The following is a 12,638-nucleotide window of genomic DNA, read 5'->3' on the forward strand; positions in this document are numbered from 1 at the left end:
AGTCCCAGGGTCTGTCTTAGAGCACAGCTCTAAGGGGAAATGCAGGCCTATGTCTGTAATGATTGTCTTCTACATTTGCCTTTGACATGTATTTGCTGATGCATCTTCTTAGCCCAGGAAAAGTAATTGTTTGGCTGTGCTTCTGCCCTAGATGATGTCTGTAGAGGTTCTCGGCTCTGCCAGGTGTCCCTGTGAGGGGCCTTTGATGGGTGGGGCAGAGCCTTTGACCCAGAAGGTCGTCCGGATCTGCCCACAGCAGAGTTTAGCCTCTGTGGGAGGGCCTTCCAGAGGGCCTGGGGTCATTTCAGAGCCTGTACAGCATTGTTGACCCCAAGGACATGGCCAGAGCGAGGCGCCAGCCTGAAAGAGCCAGAGTCAATGGAGCAGGTTCTCCTCTAATACCATGTCCCCATTCTTTCCTCTGCAGGAAAGGGCATCACACCAGCCCCCGTGCCAAGGAGGCCAAGCTTTGAAGGAACAGGCGAGCCTTTCCCACCCTACCATCAGATGAGTGGGGCAGTCTACGAGGGCAGCAGCACACTGGAGGAGGTACCTCGTCAGTATATGGACTTTCTTTTCGCCGGAAGCACTCACAGCGTGCCTGGTGGCCATCAGCACCAGCCCAAAGGCTATGCCGCAAACATGGAGGCTGCAGGGATGAACTTCCCAGTGGCCGGCCCCGGGGGCCAACCCCTCCCACTGCAAGGCCCCCACTACAGGCCACACGTGCTGGTACCTGGGGAGCCTCTGGGCTATGGCATCCAGCGTAGCCCCTCCTTCCAAAACAAGGAGGCAGGAGCATACGCAAACCTTGCTGCCAAGGGCCCAACCGTGCAGCCGGGGGCTGGCCATGTATTTCCACCCACGGGAGGGGCCACAGGGCTGTACATGCCCCATTCGCACCACAAACAGGCCCACCAAATGCACATGATGGGCTCCCGGGGCCAGGTGTTCACAAGCGACAGCCCCCCGCAGAGTCTGATCACACCCTCCAGAAACAGCCTCAACGTGGACCTTTATGACCTGAGCAGCCCTCCTGTCCAGCAGTGGCAGTCCTCTACCCTGTCCCGCCGCGACTCTCTTCAGAAGCCGGGCCTGGAGGCACCCCCCCGCCAGCACGTGGCATTCCTGCCTGAAGGCCCCATCCCCAGCAGAACCAACTCTTTCAACAACCACCAGCAGCCAGTGGCCGTGCCCATCCGGGCAGGAGTGCCCAGCAAGACGGAGCCTTCCATGCCCTCCCCCAACACCATCACGGCTGTGACGGCCGCCCACATCCTGCACCCAGTGAAGAGTGTGAGGGTAATGCGGCCCGAGCCCCAGACAGCTGTGGGGCCCTCCCATCCAGCCTGGGTGCCTGCACCCAGCCCCGGGGTGGAGAGTCTGGACTCCAAGGATGAGCACCCTCTGCCCCTGGGGGGCGCCAATGCATACCCGCTGGACGTTGACTATGGCAGCCCAGACCTGAGGTGCCCGCCCCCACCGTATCCCAAGCATTTGCTGCTCCGGAGTAAGTCAGAGCAGTATGACATGGACAGCCTGTGTGTGGGCATGGAGCAGAGCCTCCGAGGCAGCCAGGCTGCCGAGCCTGCCGAGAGGAGTGACAAGAGCCACAAAAATGCCAAAGGGGAGAAAGTGGGGAAGGATAAAAAGCAGATTCAGACCTCTCCTGTTCCCGTTCGGAAAAACAGCAGAGATGAAGAGAAGAGGGAATCTCGCATCAAGAGCTACTCGCCGTATGCGTTTAAGTTCTTCATGGAGCAGCACGTGGAAAATGTCATAAAAACCTACCAGCAGAAGGTCAACCGGAGGTTGCAGCTAGAACAGGAAATGGCTAAAGTAATTTCTAATTATGTTCTTATCATTTGGCCCTGGCTCTTTCCTATATTGGTAGTAGGAATTACAGCAGAATTCCTTTTTTGTTTCTGCTTTATGCATCTTTATCACAAATGATTCATCTCACAGGGCAATGATACGGTTACAGGGTGAACACCTTGGAGAAATGACACATATTTCAGGCTCCCTTGCCCGTTCACCCTGACTCTGCAGGGGAGCAGTGAACACTGAGTGTGATGCAGCCAACAGGCAGATTACCAGATCGATTTTTATGGTGTGTACTTATTCCTTAACAAAATTTGTTAGTAACTGGTATTTAAACATTTTGAAAGAGGAGAAACAAAGTCTGAGGTTCTACAAATTGAAATTGTGGGATTTATAAGGGAAAATATATCTGGTAATAATCTATGTATCCTTTAATTAGCAAATAATATATATTTTTGAAAGATTTTATTTATTTATTTATTTATTTATTTGAGAGAGAGAGAGAGAGAGACAGAAAGAACACAACCAGGGGGAGGGGCAGGGGCTAGAGGGAGAGGGACATCCCAGTACCCTGGGATCATGACCTGAGCCAAAATCAGATGCTTAACTGACTGAGCCACCCAGGTACCCCAGTAAATAATATTTTAAATGTACCTTAGTTGACACTAATCTGCTAGAGAAGGTGATTAATGAAATGATCTAAATTAAAATGTTACAATAGGGGCACCTGGGTGGCTCAGTGGGTTAAAGCCTCTGCCTTCGGCTCAGGTCATGATCCCAGGGTCCTGGGATTGAGCCCCACATCCAGCTCTCTGCTCAGCAGGGAGCCTGCTTCCACCTCTCTCTCTCTGCCTACTTGTGATCGCTGTTGTCAAATAAATAAATAAAATGTTACAGTAAATTTAAATCATACAACGCCAGTCATTCCAGATTCTAAAAATCAAATCTCTGTCCTTTCTACTCTCCCATTTTCACTGACTTTTCCTTGTTCCCATTTTCCTTAAGCTATTAAATTATTAGATTGCTCTTAGAGTTCTAGGAACTTTGTGGTCCCTTCTTTTTTTTTTTTTTTTTTTGCAGATTTTTATTTATAGAAATTTCCTCTGGGGCCTAAAATCACCCGTTTTGTCTTCCTTTTAGATTCCAGACTTGTGTCTACATAAGCATATAAAGAACAGAATCAGTTGTTGTCTTGCTTGTAGTATACTGGACCCATTCAGTGTTCTTGTTTCTATAAATTAAGTTAGGACCCTTGTATCTCCTGTCCCATATGTTTCCTCCCACAGACTCCTCTAACATGACTTCCTTGTTTTCCTTCCCCACAGGCTGGACTCTGTGAAGCTGAGCAGGAACAGATGAGGAAGATCCTCTACCAGAAGGAGTCTAATTACAACAGGCTGAAGAGGGCCAAAATGGACAAGTCCATGTTTGTGAAAATCAAAACTCTGGGGATTGGTGCCTTTGGAGAAGTATGCCTTGCTTGTAAGGTGGACACTCATGCCCTGTATGCCATGAAGACGCTGAGGAAGAAGGATGTCCTGAACCGAAATCAGGTGGCTCATGTCAAGGCTGAGAGGGACATCCTGGCCGAGGCGGACAACGAGTGGGTGGTCAAACTCTACTACTCCTTCCAAGACAAGGACAGCCTGTACTTTGTGATGGACTATATCCCAGGGGGAGACATGATGAGCCTGCTGATCCGGATGGAGGTCTTCCCTGAGCACCTGGCCCGCTTCTACATCGCCGAGTTGACTCTGGCCATTGAGAGTGTCCACAAGATGGGCTTTATCCACCGAGACATTAAGCCAGACAACATTTTGATAGATCTTGATGGTCACATCAAACTGACAGATTTTGGCCTCTGCACTGGGTTCAGGTGGACTCACAATTCCAAATACTACCAGAAAGGTATTGTCTTAGATGTGCCACATCCACCTTCTACATCTAGACATATAACTAAACCATCTAAGGCAACTCTTACCCATCTGGGTGGTTCCTGATCATTTGAAATGATCTGTTTTCCGTTATTTTATAATTCGTCATGACATCCTTTTCTCCCTGAAGCAGTAGTATGATACGTGAAAAAAGTTTTTTAAATTAATGGATTCAAGTTTTACTATAGTATTTTTAGGACAATAGGCTATGGGGTATCATGGGACCTTTGTGGGGACCATCACTATGCCCTTATAAAATGAGCCTTAAAAAATAAGTCTCACAACCTCCCAAGAGTCCTCTCTTCTAGTTAATGTGACCCTCTCCTATAGGTATCTGTAAGTACAGATATAGGTTAACTCCATCTTCTAAGCTAATGGCCAGCTTACTTATGACTCAGTTTCTTGAGATAGTTATTTTAATACCATGGCTCAGTCTTTCTTTTTTAGTAAGTTTTTTTTTTTTTTTAAGTAATCTTTACACATAATGGGCTTGAACTCACAACCCCAAGATCAAGAGTTGCATGCTTTATCAATTGAGCCTCATGCATTTATTTTTTAACTCAAAACTAATCCTAAATCATTTAATCTTTCCCATTTTTCTGGCATTAAAGCCACTTTTTTTTAAATATTTTTAAGTCGTCTCATGCTTTTCCATGCTCATCTTGAGACATGTCTTGTCAGACAGGTAGTAGACTTTGACCAGAGTGCTATGTCTGGTATTCCCCTAGTTACCTGAGCTTTTCTCCTGGCACATCACACTGTCACCCTGCACAGCACCCAGCTCCTCTTATTGCCTCATCCATCTTTCTTAGTGTTTGTTACCTCTTGACTTGAATCTCACACCCAGGAATCATGGACCACCCCTGCAGAGCAGCTGGGGAGGATCCTTTCTTGTAATATGTCTGGAGCTGAACTGAATTACTTTCCCCCTTTGAAGCTGTGGATTTGTTGCATCATTGAATAGTGGAAATTCACTTTGTTTTTTATTCTGTTCTTTCACTGCCCCTGATTTCTGGGTGAAAGGGAGCCACATCAGACAGGACAGCATGGAACCCAGCGACCTCTGGGATGACGTGTCTAATTGTCGATGTGGAGACAGGCTGAAGACTCTGGAGCAGAGAGCCAGGAAGCAGCACCAGAGGTGTCTGGCACACTCCCTGGTTGGGACCCCAAATTACATTGCGCCGGAAGTGCTCCTCCGAAAAGGTTTGTGCTTCCGGCCACAGGCAGCTCCCCAACTGGCAGCCATCTTGACTTCAAACCTGTGGAGCCAGATGACCTCTGAGTCTCTCCAGCTCCAGTTTTCCAAGGCTGAATGTTCTCATTGTATTTTTTGTACTCGTGGAAGCCCGAGAGGAAATTATTTCCCTCACAGGCCTCCAGCATGTCTCACATCTGTTTTGCAGCTGCTGTGGCTTCTGGGGTGAAAGAGGACACACACCATTAGACCTGCCTCACTAGCTTTGGCTGGGATAGATTGGGTGTAGGGTGTGGACTTTCTGTCTAGAACCCAAGAGAATCTCCACAACTGGTTTTGACAGAAACAACTCTGAGGGCACAGGGACACTATTCAGTCTGTCTGAACCGTATGTGCCCAGGTTCCTAGCTGCATATAGCCTATCCAGTTGGTTAGGAAGTATGACAGAACGCTAGTTTTGTTTTCCTCCCTTTCTCCCCTGTTAGTCCAGAAGTGCTGGCAGGTGAGATTTGGGGACAGTGGTATGCGTGAAATTACAAGCATTCAGTAAAATTGATCTGTGTGGCTATTCTATTAAATACTCATTTGACTGAGTACCAGAGGAACCTTTCAGTGATAGCTGTGGGGCTTGTAGTGACAATGCAGTAAATCCAAAGGGTGGTGGTCTGTCTTTTCACATGGGTGGTGGTCTGTCTTTTCACATGTGTTGTTTCGAGTCTTTGAAGTCTGTTCAAGTCAGTTTTCTTTGTTAGCTGTGGAAATCCAAGGCAAATCACTTAACCACTCAGAGCCACAGGCATAACAGTAACTACCTTGAGAGGTGGTTGTGAATACCGGCCTCACTGCCCCGGAAAGGTGTAGTTCTCTCCTTCCTCTCCCAGTGGGAGGTGGGAGGTGTCTCTGGCACCCTGACACGTGCCGCAGTCCAGGAAACAGGTTGGTGTGACCCTACTGCCTCCAGCGCCACACCAGGGCAGGAGGAGATGGGATGCGGGGAGAACAGAGTTAGCAAGCACTGCCGGCAGGTCTTACGGCCCAGTTCAGGCTTGGCAGTGTTCAGGTGACATCAGGACCAGAGCATGGCTGGGACTGGGATACAGAGCTCTGAAGGAAAAGTGGGAGAAAATAAAAGAAAAATGGACCTGTTCCGCTGCCTTGATGAGGCCGGCCCTGCCTGCCCAAGCTGCAGGGTGCCCCGCCTCAGCTACCAGTGTCTTGGGAGCTCGGTGAGGAAGGGCCTGGCTCCGTGAGTGTGTTACACTGTGTCTTAGGAGACAGTTGTTTCAGTTGCCAAAGGGCCCCCTTTCCCTCTTCTGCTCCATATTCCTCAGCTTCTTCCAAAATCAACTTAGCAAGCCTCCCCAGGAAGCCCTTGAGGCTGGCAGGTGTAGCACTTGCTGTTTTTTAGTTAGTCCTATTTTAATTGATGTCTTTGTACATTCTTTAAGGACTTAAAATCCTAGTTAGTAGTGTTGCTAATAATAACAATAGGCTTTTAAAATTAGAAAGTTCTATTACAAAAGCATCCTGTGTTTATCATAGATTAATGGTAGAAAAGAAGAGAATACATGAAGACTGGCACCATCCTGGCAGGTGTCCCATCCAGCCTTCTATTCCGAGCCACACGTGCAGGGAGGTGCATTTTGTGTAGGTTGGTTTTCTTTTACATAACATGTATGCTGCTTGAACATGCTTTCCCCCTTAACAGTCAGTTAGCATTTGAGGATTTCACAAAATGCTTCTCTGAGAAGAATACATGCCTGTGTTGGAATTGAGTGAGCCTCTGTCTTTCAGGATACACTCAGCTCTGTGACTGGTGGAGTGTCGGTGTGATTCTCTTTGAGATGCTGGTGGGGCAGCCTCCCTTTTTGGCCCCTACTCCCACAGAAACGCAACTGAAGGTAGGAACTAATGAGCCTGTGCGTCCCCTTGCTGCAAACACACGTGCTTTTCTGATGAACCCATGCATCTCCACTCAGCATTTGACCTTTCATTCTGAATAGTGTTGGATTGTTAGTTGTGTATTTTAAAGTATTGTAATTATTATTACCTGTATAAAATTTTTCATTTTACTAATGCCACAAAGTTAGACCTGTGTTTGTTTGTTTGTTTGGTTGGTTTTGGCCAAATGTTAAGCTTTATTGGTTAGCAAGGTGGTTTTTTTTTTTTTTTTTTTAATTTATTTTTAGCATCACAGTATTCATTATTTTTGCACCACACCCAGTGCTCCATGTAATCGGTGCCCTCTCTAATACCCACCACCTGGTTCCCCAACCTCCCACCCCGCCCCCGCCACTTCAAACCCCTCAGATTGTTTTTCAGAGTCCATAGTCTCTCATGATTCACCTCCCCTTCCAATTTCCCTCCACTCCCTTCTCCTCTCTAACTCCCCATGTCCTCCATGCTATTTGTTATGCTCCACAAATAAGTGAACCAAGATGCCCTTCAACGGACGAAAGGATAAGGAAGATGTGGTCCATATACACTATGGAGTATGATGCCTCCATCAGAAAGGATGAATATCCAACTCTTGTAGCAACATGGACGGGACTGGAAGAGATTATGCTGAGTGAAATAAGTCAAGCAGAGAGAGACCTGTGTTTTGATACATATGTGTATCTGAAGTTTTACTTGAACCAGTGGCCACCCACCATCTTGAACCATGAACAGTGAGATGCTTTAAAGGTGCACTGTATACATCCATTCTCTGCTGTCACCCATGCCTCCTTTGCAAAAAACACTGAAAACTCTATGAACTAGACCTAAAGAAACACAGTTATTTCTTTGAATGTTATACTGCATTATATGCTATATTACTGTTTGCAGACTATCAGCTGTGTGGTTGGGCTAGTTTTACATATTTCTAATATCAGTTGGAAAGAATATTTACTCTGTCAATCATTTAATACTAAATAACTAGTTTTAGAATGATAGAATGATAGCCATTCTCTGAAATAAATGATTTGATTATTTAAGGATTGAACAGAGAAGCTGATGAAATCTTTGAGACTTCCTTTAACAGTGCACTTAACCATAGGTGTTTACTAACAATTCTATGAAGTATCCATATGTCCCAGAGTCTATGTTAGGCCTTAAATTAATAATCCCTTACTTAGAAAAACCCTGAATGAAGGCTTAGTTTTCACTCCAGTAATAATAAAAATGCAATTTGACATTATCTGTATCTTAATTGAATTGCCGAACTGTTCACTAATTTGCCTGCATGATAATAACCCAATGTTTTTATTGTGATAAAATTTGACATTTTAACCATTTTTAATTTTACAGTTCATTGGCATTGAGTGCATTCACAGTGTTGTACAACTGTAACCATTACCTGTTTTTGAATATTTTTATCATCCCCAACAGAAACTGTACCCATTAAACAATAACTCCCCTTCTTCCTTCCGCTAGACTCTATAACCTCTCTTCTACTTTCTGTGTCTATGAAGTTGCCCAGTCTAGATGCCTCATGAAAGTGTAATAACCGTATTTGTCTTTTCATGACTGGCTAAATTTGACTTACCATAATGTCTTTGGGGTCCATCCATGCTGTAGCACATATCAGAATTTCCTTTCTTTATAAGGCTGAAGAATATTCCACTGTATGTGTACAGCACATTTATCTATCCATCATGTGGTGATGGGTCACTTGGGCTTGTTCTACATTTTGGTGATTGAATAATGCTGCTGTCAACATGAGTACATATATAAGTACTGCTTTCTTTTGGGGGGTTACATACCCAGAAGTGAGATGGCCAGATCATGTGTTCATTCTGTGTTTAAACTTTTGAGGAACCACCAAACTATTGGCCCCAGTGGCTGCATGATTTTACATTCCCATCATCCATGCATGAAGGGTCCAGTTTCTTCACATGCTCATCAACACTTATTTTACTTGTTTTTTTAATCAGTCATCCTAGTTGGTGTGAGGTGGTATCTCATTGTGGTTTTGATTTGTATTTCCCTGATGATAGTGAGTGAGCCTCTCTTCGTGTGCTTAGTGGACATTTGCACATGCTTGGAGAATGTCTGTTCAAGTCTTTAGCTCTTTTTTAATCAGGTTATTATTGTTGAATTGTAGGAGATCTTTATATATTCTGGACATTAATCCCCAATCAGATATATGCTTTGCAGTTTTAGTCTCTCATTCTGGGGGTTACCTTTTCACTCTGTTAGTAGTGTCCTTTGGTACACAAAAGTTTTTAATTTTGATAAAGTCCATTTTATGTATTTTTTGTTTTGTTGCCTGTGCTTTTGGTATCATATCCAAGAAATTGTTGCCAAATATAATGTCATGAAGATTTTCCCCTATGTTTTCTTCTTTGACTTTTATAATTTTAGCTTTATTAAAACAACTACTCGAGTTCAAATCAGCCCTCCCACCCATACACCCAGCTGTCTCCATGCCTGTCTCCAGTGCCCTGTCACCCCTGCCTGTAGCCTGATAATTTGGCCTTGCTTTATCCTGATTCTAAGTATAAATAATAGAGACGTCCATTAGGTTTTCTCTTCATAGTAGATGAACTTTATGACAAATGTATTTACTAAACATCCTGATGGCTGGTCTGTGCAACTGACCGTCACAAGCACGAGGCCAAGACCATAGGTTCTGTCACCTTTATTCTCCTATGTGAAGTTGTCTTTTTTTTTTTTTTTTAACAAAATCCCAGTGGACCATCTCTTGGCCATAATAAGTACTGAATGCAAACCATGATGGTTCAATAGAAATCTCTTGCATAAGCTAAAGAAATGACTCCAGTGATCAGCCTCTTCATTTTTATAGAAATCACAAAATTCTTTTGCTTAACTGTATTTCTGATAGAAGAAAGTCCGTCTATTATGGTCTGTTTGGCTTACATACCCCCCGCCTCAGGCTGGGAGCCTGCTACTTACCCATGTTGACCTTTGATAGCTGCTCAGCTTTGCACCTGCTGCTCCTCGATCTATTCTAAATATCCTCCCATTGTCAAAGTCCAATTAGTTAAAAGCTATGTCATCACATACTATCTCAGAACTGCCGTAAGTGAAACTTAAAATGTGAAAAGAAAGGAAAACTTTAGTTTTGTTGTCTCTTCAGGTCATAAACTGGGAGAACACGCTCCACATTCCAGCCCAGGTCAAGCTGAGCCCCGAGGCCCGGGACCTCATCACCAAATTGTGCTGCGCAGCTGACCACCGGCTGGGGAGGAATGGGGCCGACGACCTGAAGGCTCATCCATTCTTCGGGGCCATTGATTTCTCGAGTGACATCCGGAAGCAGCCAGCCCCCTATGTCCCCAAGATCAGCCACCCTATGGACACCTCAAATTTTGACCCTGTTGATGAAGAAAGCCCTTGGAACGATGCTAGTGAAGATAGCACGAAGGCCTGGGACACACTCACCTCTCCAAATAACAAACACCCTGAGCATGCATTTTATGAGTTCACTTTCCGAAGGTTCTTTGATGACAATGGCTATCCCTTTAGGTGCCCAAAGCCTTCAGGAGCAGATGCTTCACAGGCTGAGGACTCTGATTTGGAAAATTCTGATATGGTGGATCAGACTGAAGGTTGCCAGCCAGTGTACGTGTAGACAGTGATTTGGAGTCCCTGACACTCTGCTTCTTCAGAGGTCCAGGGGGCCCAAAGCTGGTTTCTTAACAGGCCTGATTGAGAGTCGAGGTCTTCTTTGTTCAAGTTAGTCCATTGGTTACTTCACTTGAAGTTCTGGTCTTCATCAAAAACCCCCAAAACAAACAAAAAAGCTTTTTTATAAAGGACTCAAGTCTAGCAGATTCTGTTTGATGGGGGTGGGGGACAGGTGTCAACATTGCGTTGAACTGAAATTGGCTTTTGAGGACCTTCACTGCATTAAAACAATATTTTTAAAAATTTAGTACAGTTTAGAAAGAGCACTTATTTTGTTTATAGCCATTTTTCTTACTAAATTATAGGGATTAACTTTGACAAATCATGCTGCTGTTATTTTCTACATTTGTATTTTATCCATAGCACTTACTCACATTTAGGAAAAGACATAAAAACTGAAGAACATGTGATAAGAAATCTCTGTGCAATAATGTGTAAAAAAAAAAAAAAAAAGGTAACACTGTTCTGATATTACTGATACCATTTTATTCACACAGTGGTTTTTGTTTTATATTTTTTCCCACATTTCAAAATTGTGATATAATGTTAAAAGCTGCTTTTTCTTTCTTTTTTTTTTCTTTTTTTGCTTTTTGCATATGATAGTATACTAGGAAGTGTGAGCAAGGTGATTATGTGGGTGTGATTTCAGATGTCTGGTGTGTAGAGAGTACTGCATGAGCAGGGTTTTTCTATTATAAAATTACCATATCTTGCCATTCACAGCAGGTTCTGTGAATATGTTTTTACTGAGTATCTTTAAATGAGATGTTCTAGACAGTTTGCTGATAACGTATCGTGTGGGTGACTTCTTTGCTATGATTGTATCCCTTATTGTTTTGTCAAAGAAATGCAGATGTGTAACTGAGAGGTGATTTTTGTGTGTGCGTCTTGGGTATGATTGGATTCTTTGGGGGGTAAACTTAAATATTTGTCATATACTAAACTTGTATACATCAAAAGGGATTAATTTAGCTATGCCAAAAAATATTAAGTTAATCATCGAACTCTGTCCATTTTGCTAGTTAGTATACTCTCATTGGCATAGCTGATAAGTGGAACCCTGTGGCCACGGCCCGGCTGCCAGGACATTGCCCGCACTGAACAGTTTGCGTGGTGTCATTCCTCCTGTCATTGTAGACAAGGGAGGTGTTATGACCATGATGAAATTTAATTCTTTCACTTTTTTTTGGTGTGCTTTGAAGCATCAATCTTAACTTGGTTTTAAAAATATACTTTTCTAATCTTTGTAAAACAGCAAGGATTATTCAAAGTGACATTGGAATAAAAAAATAAGCCATACGTATTTTCTTAGAAGTGTAGATGTATATATAACTACATAGATAAACACACAAAATTTTCCTTATTTCAAATTAGTATGATTCCTATTTAAAGTGATTTATTTCTCAGTAAAAAGTTCAATTCTTTTTTGCTTTTTAAAAATCTGATGTGTCATATTTTTCATTATGTTATTCCACATATTTTTCCTTGAATTTTTTAGCATAATGTATCCATTATTTAGTATATATCTAGGCAACAACACTTACAAGTTTATCAATGTCTAAACTAAGAAAAAACAAACAAAAAAAAACAATTACTGTGTACTGGTTTACATTTGTATGAATGGCAAATTCTGAAGTCTGCTGTGCTTGTATCGTGACTGTCAGTATTTTCGCTATTTTATAGTAACGCCCTGTTATTTACAGCGCTCTGACATACTTTCATGTGGTAGGTTCTTTCTCAGGAACTCAATTTAACTATTATTTATTGATATATCATTGCCTTTGAAAAGCTTCTACTGGCACAATTTATTATTAAAAGTTTGAATCCAAATCCTTTGGTGTGATGTCGTACTGGAATCTGTAATTTCTTGCTCTTATCAATGTGTTTCTCAGTTATCCGTATGCAGCCAGGACTGCCAGCTGCTGATGGAGGCACTGTCATGAGAGGGAGGGAAAAGAGCCTCCCCAGACAGAGTTCTGGCTCAGGAAGGAAGGGTCAGGTATGGGAAAAATGGGTTTTCAGGTTATACACAGAAAGTCCAGGTCAGGGTATGG

The 12,638-nt window shown here is 43.5% G+C and overlaps 1 protein-coding gene across 1 annotated transcript in view; it reads left to right on the forward strand.

Moving 5' to 3' along the window:
* The window catches only part of LATS2 (large tumor suppressor kinase 2), a 74,640-nt gene extending 62,226 nt beyond the window's left edge, over window positions 1-12,414 (forward strand). Inside the window, exons 4-8 of the mRNA XM_059143778.1 lie at window positions 428-1,839; window positions 3,147-3,729; window positions 4,779-4,961; window positions 6,748-6,854; window positions 10,034-12,414. Of these exons, the coding sequence (XP_058999761.1) occupies window positions 428-1,839; window positions 3,147-3,729; window positions 4,779-4,961; window positions 6,748-6,854; window positions 10,034-10,528 (2,780 nt within the window). The 3' untranslated portion in view covers window positions 10,529-12,414. The remainder of the gene's footprint in view (window positions 1-427; window positions 1,840-3,146; window positions 3,730-4,778; window positions 4,962-6,747; window positions 6,855-10,033) is intronic.
* The last annotated feature ends 224 nt before the right edge of the window (window positions 12,415-12,638 follow it).

Source organism: Mustela lutreola, chromosome 13 (assembly GCF_030435805.1).
Source record: "Mustela lutreola isolate mMusLut2 chromosome 13, mMusLut2.pri, whole genome shotgun sequence".
Classification (NCBI taxonomy): Eukaryota; Metazoa; Chordata; class Mammalia; order Carnivora; family Mustelidae; genus Mustela; species Mustela lutreola.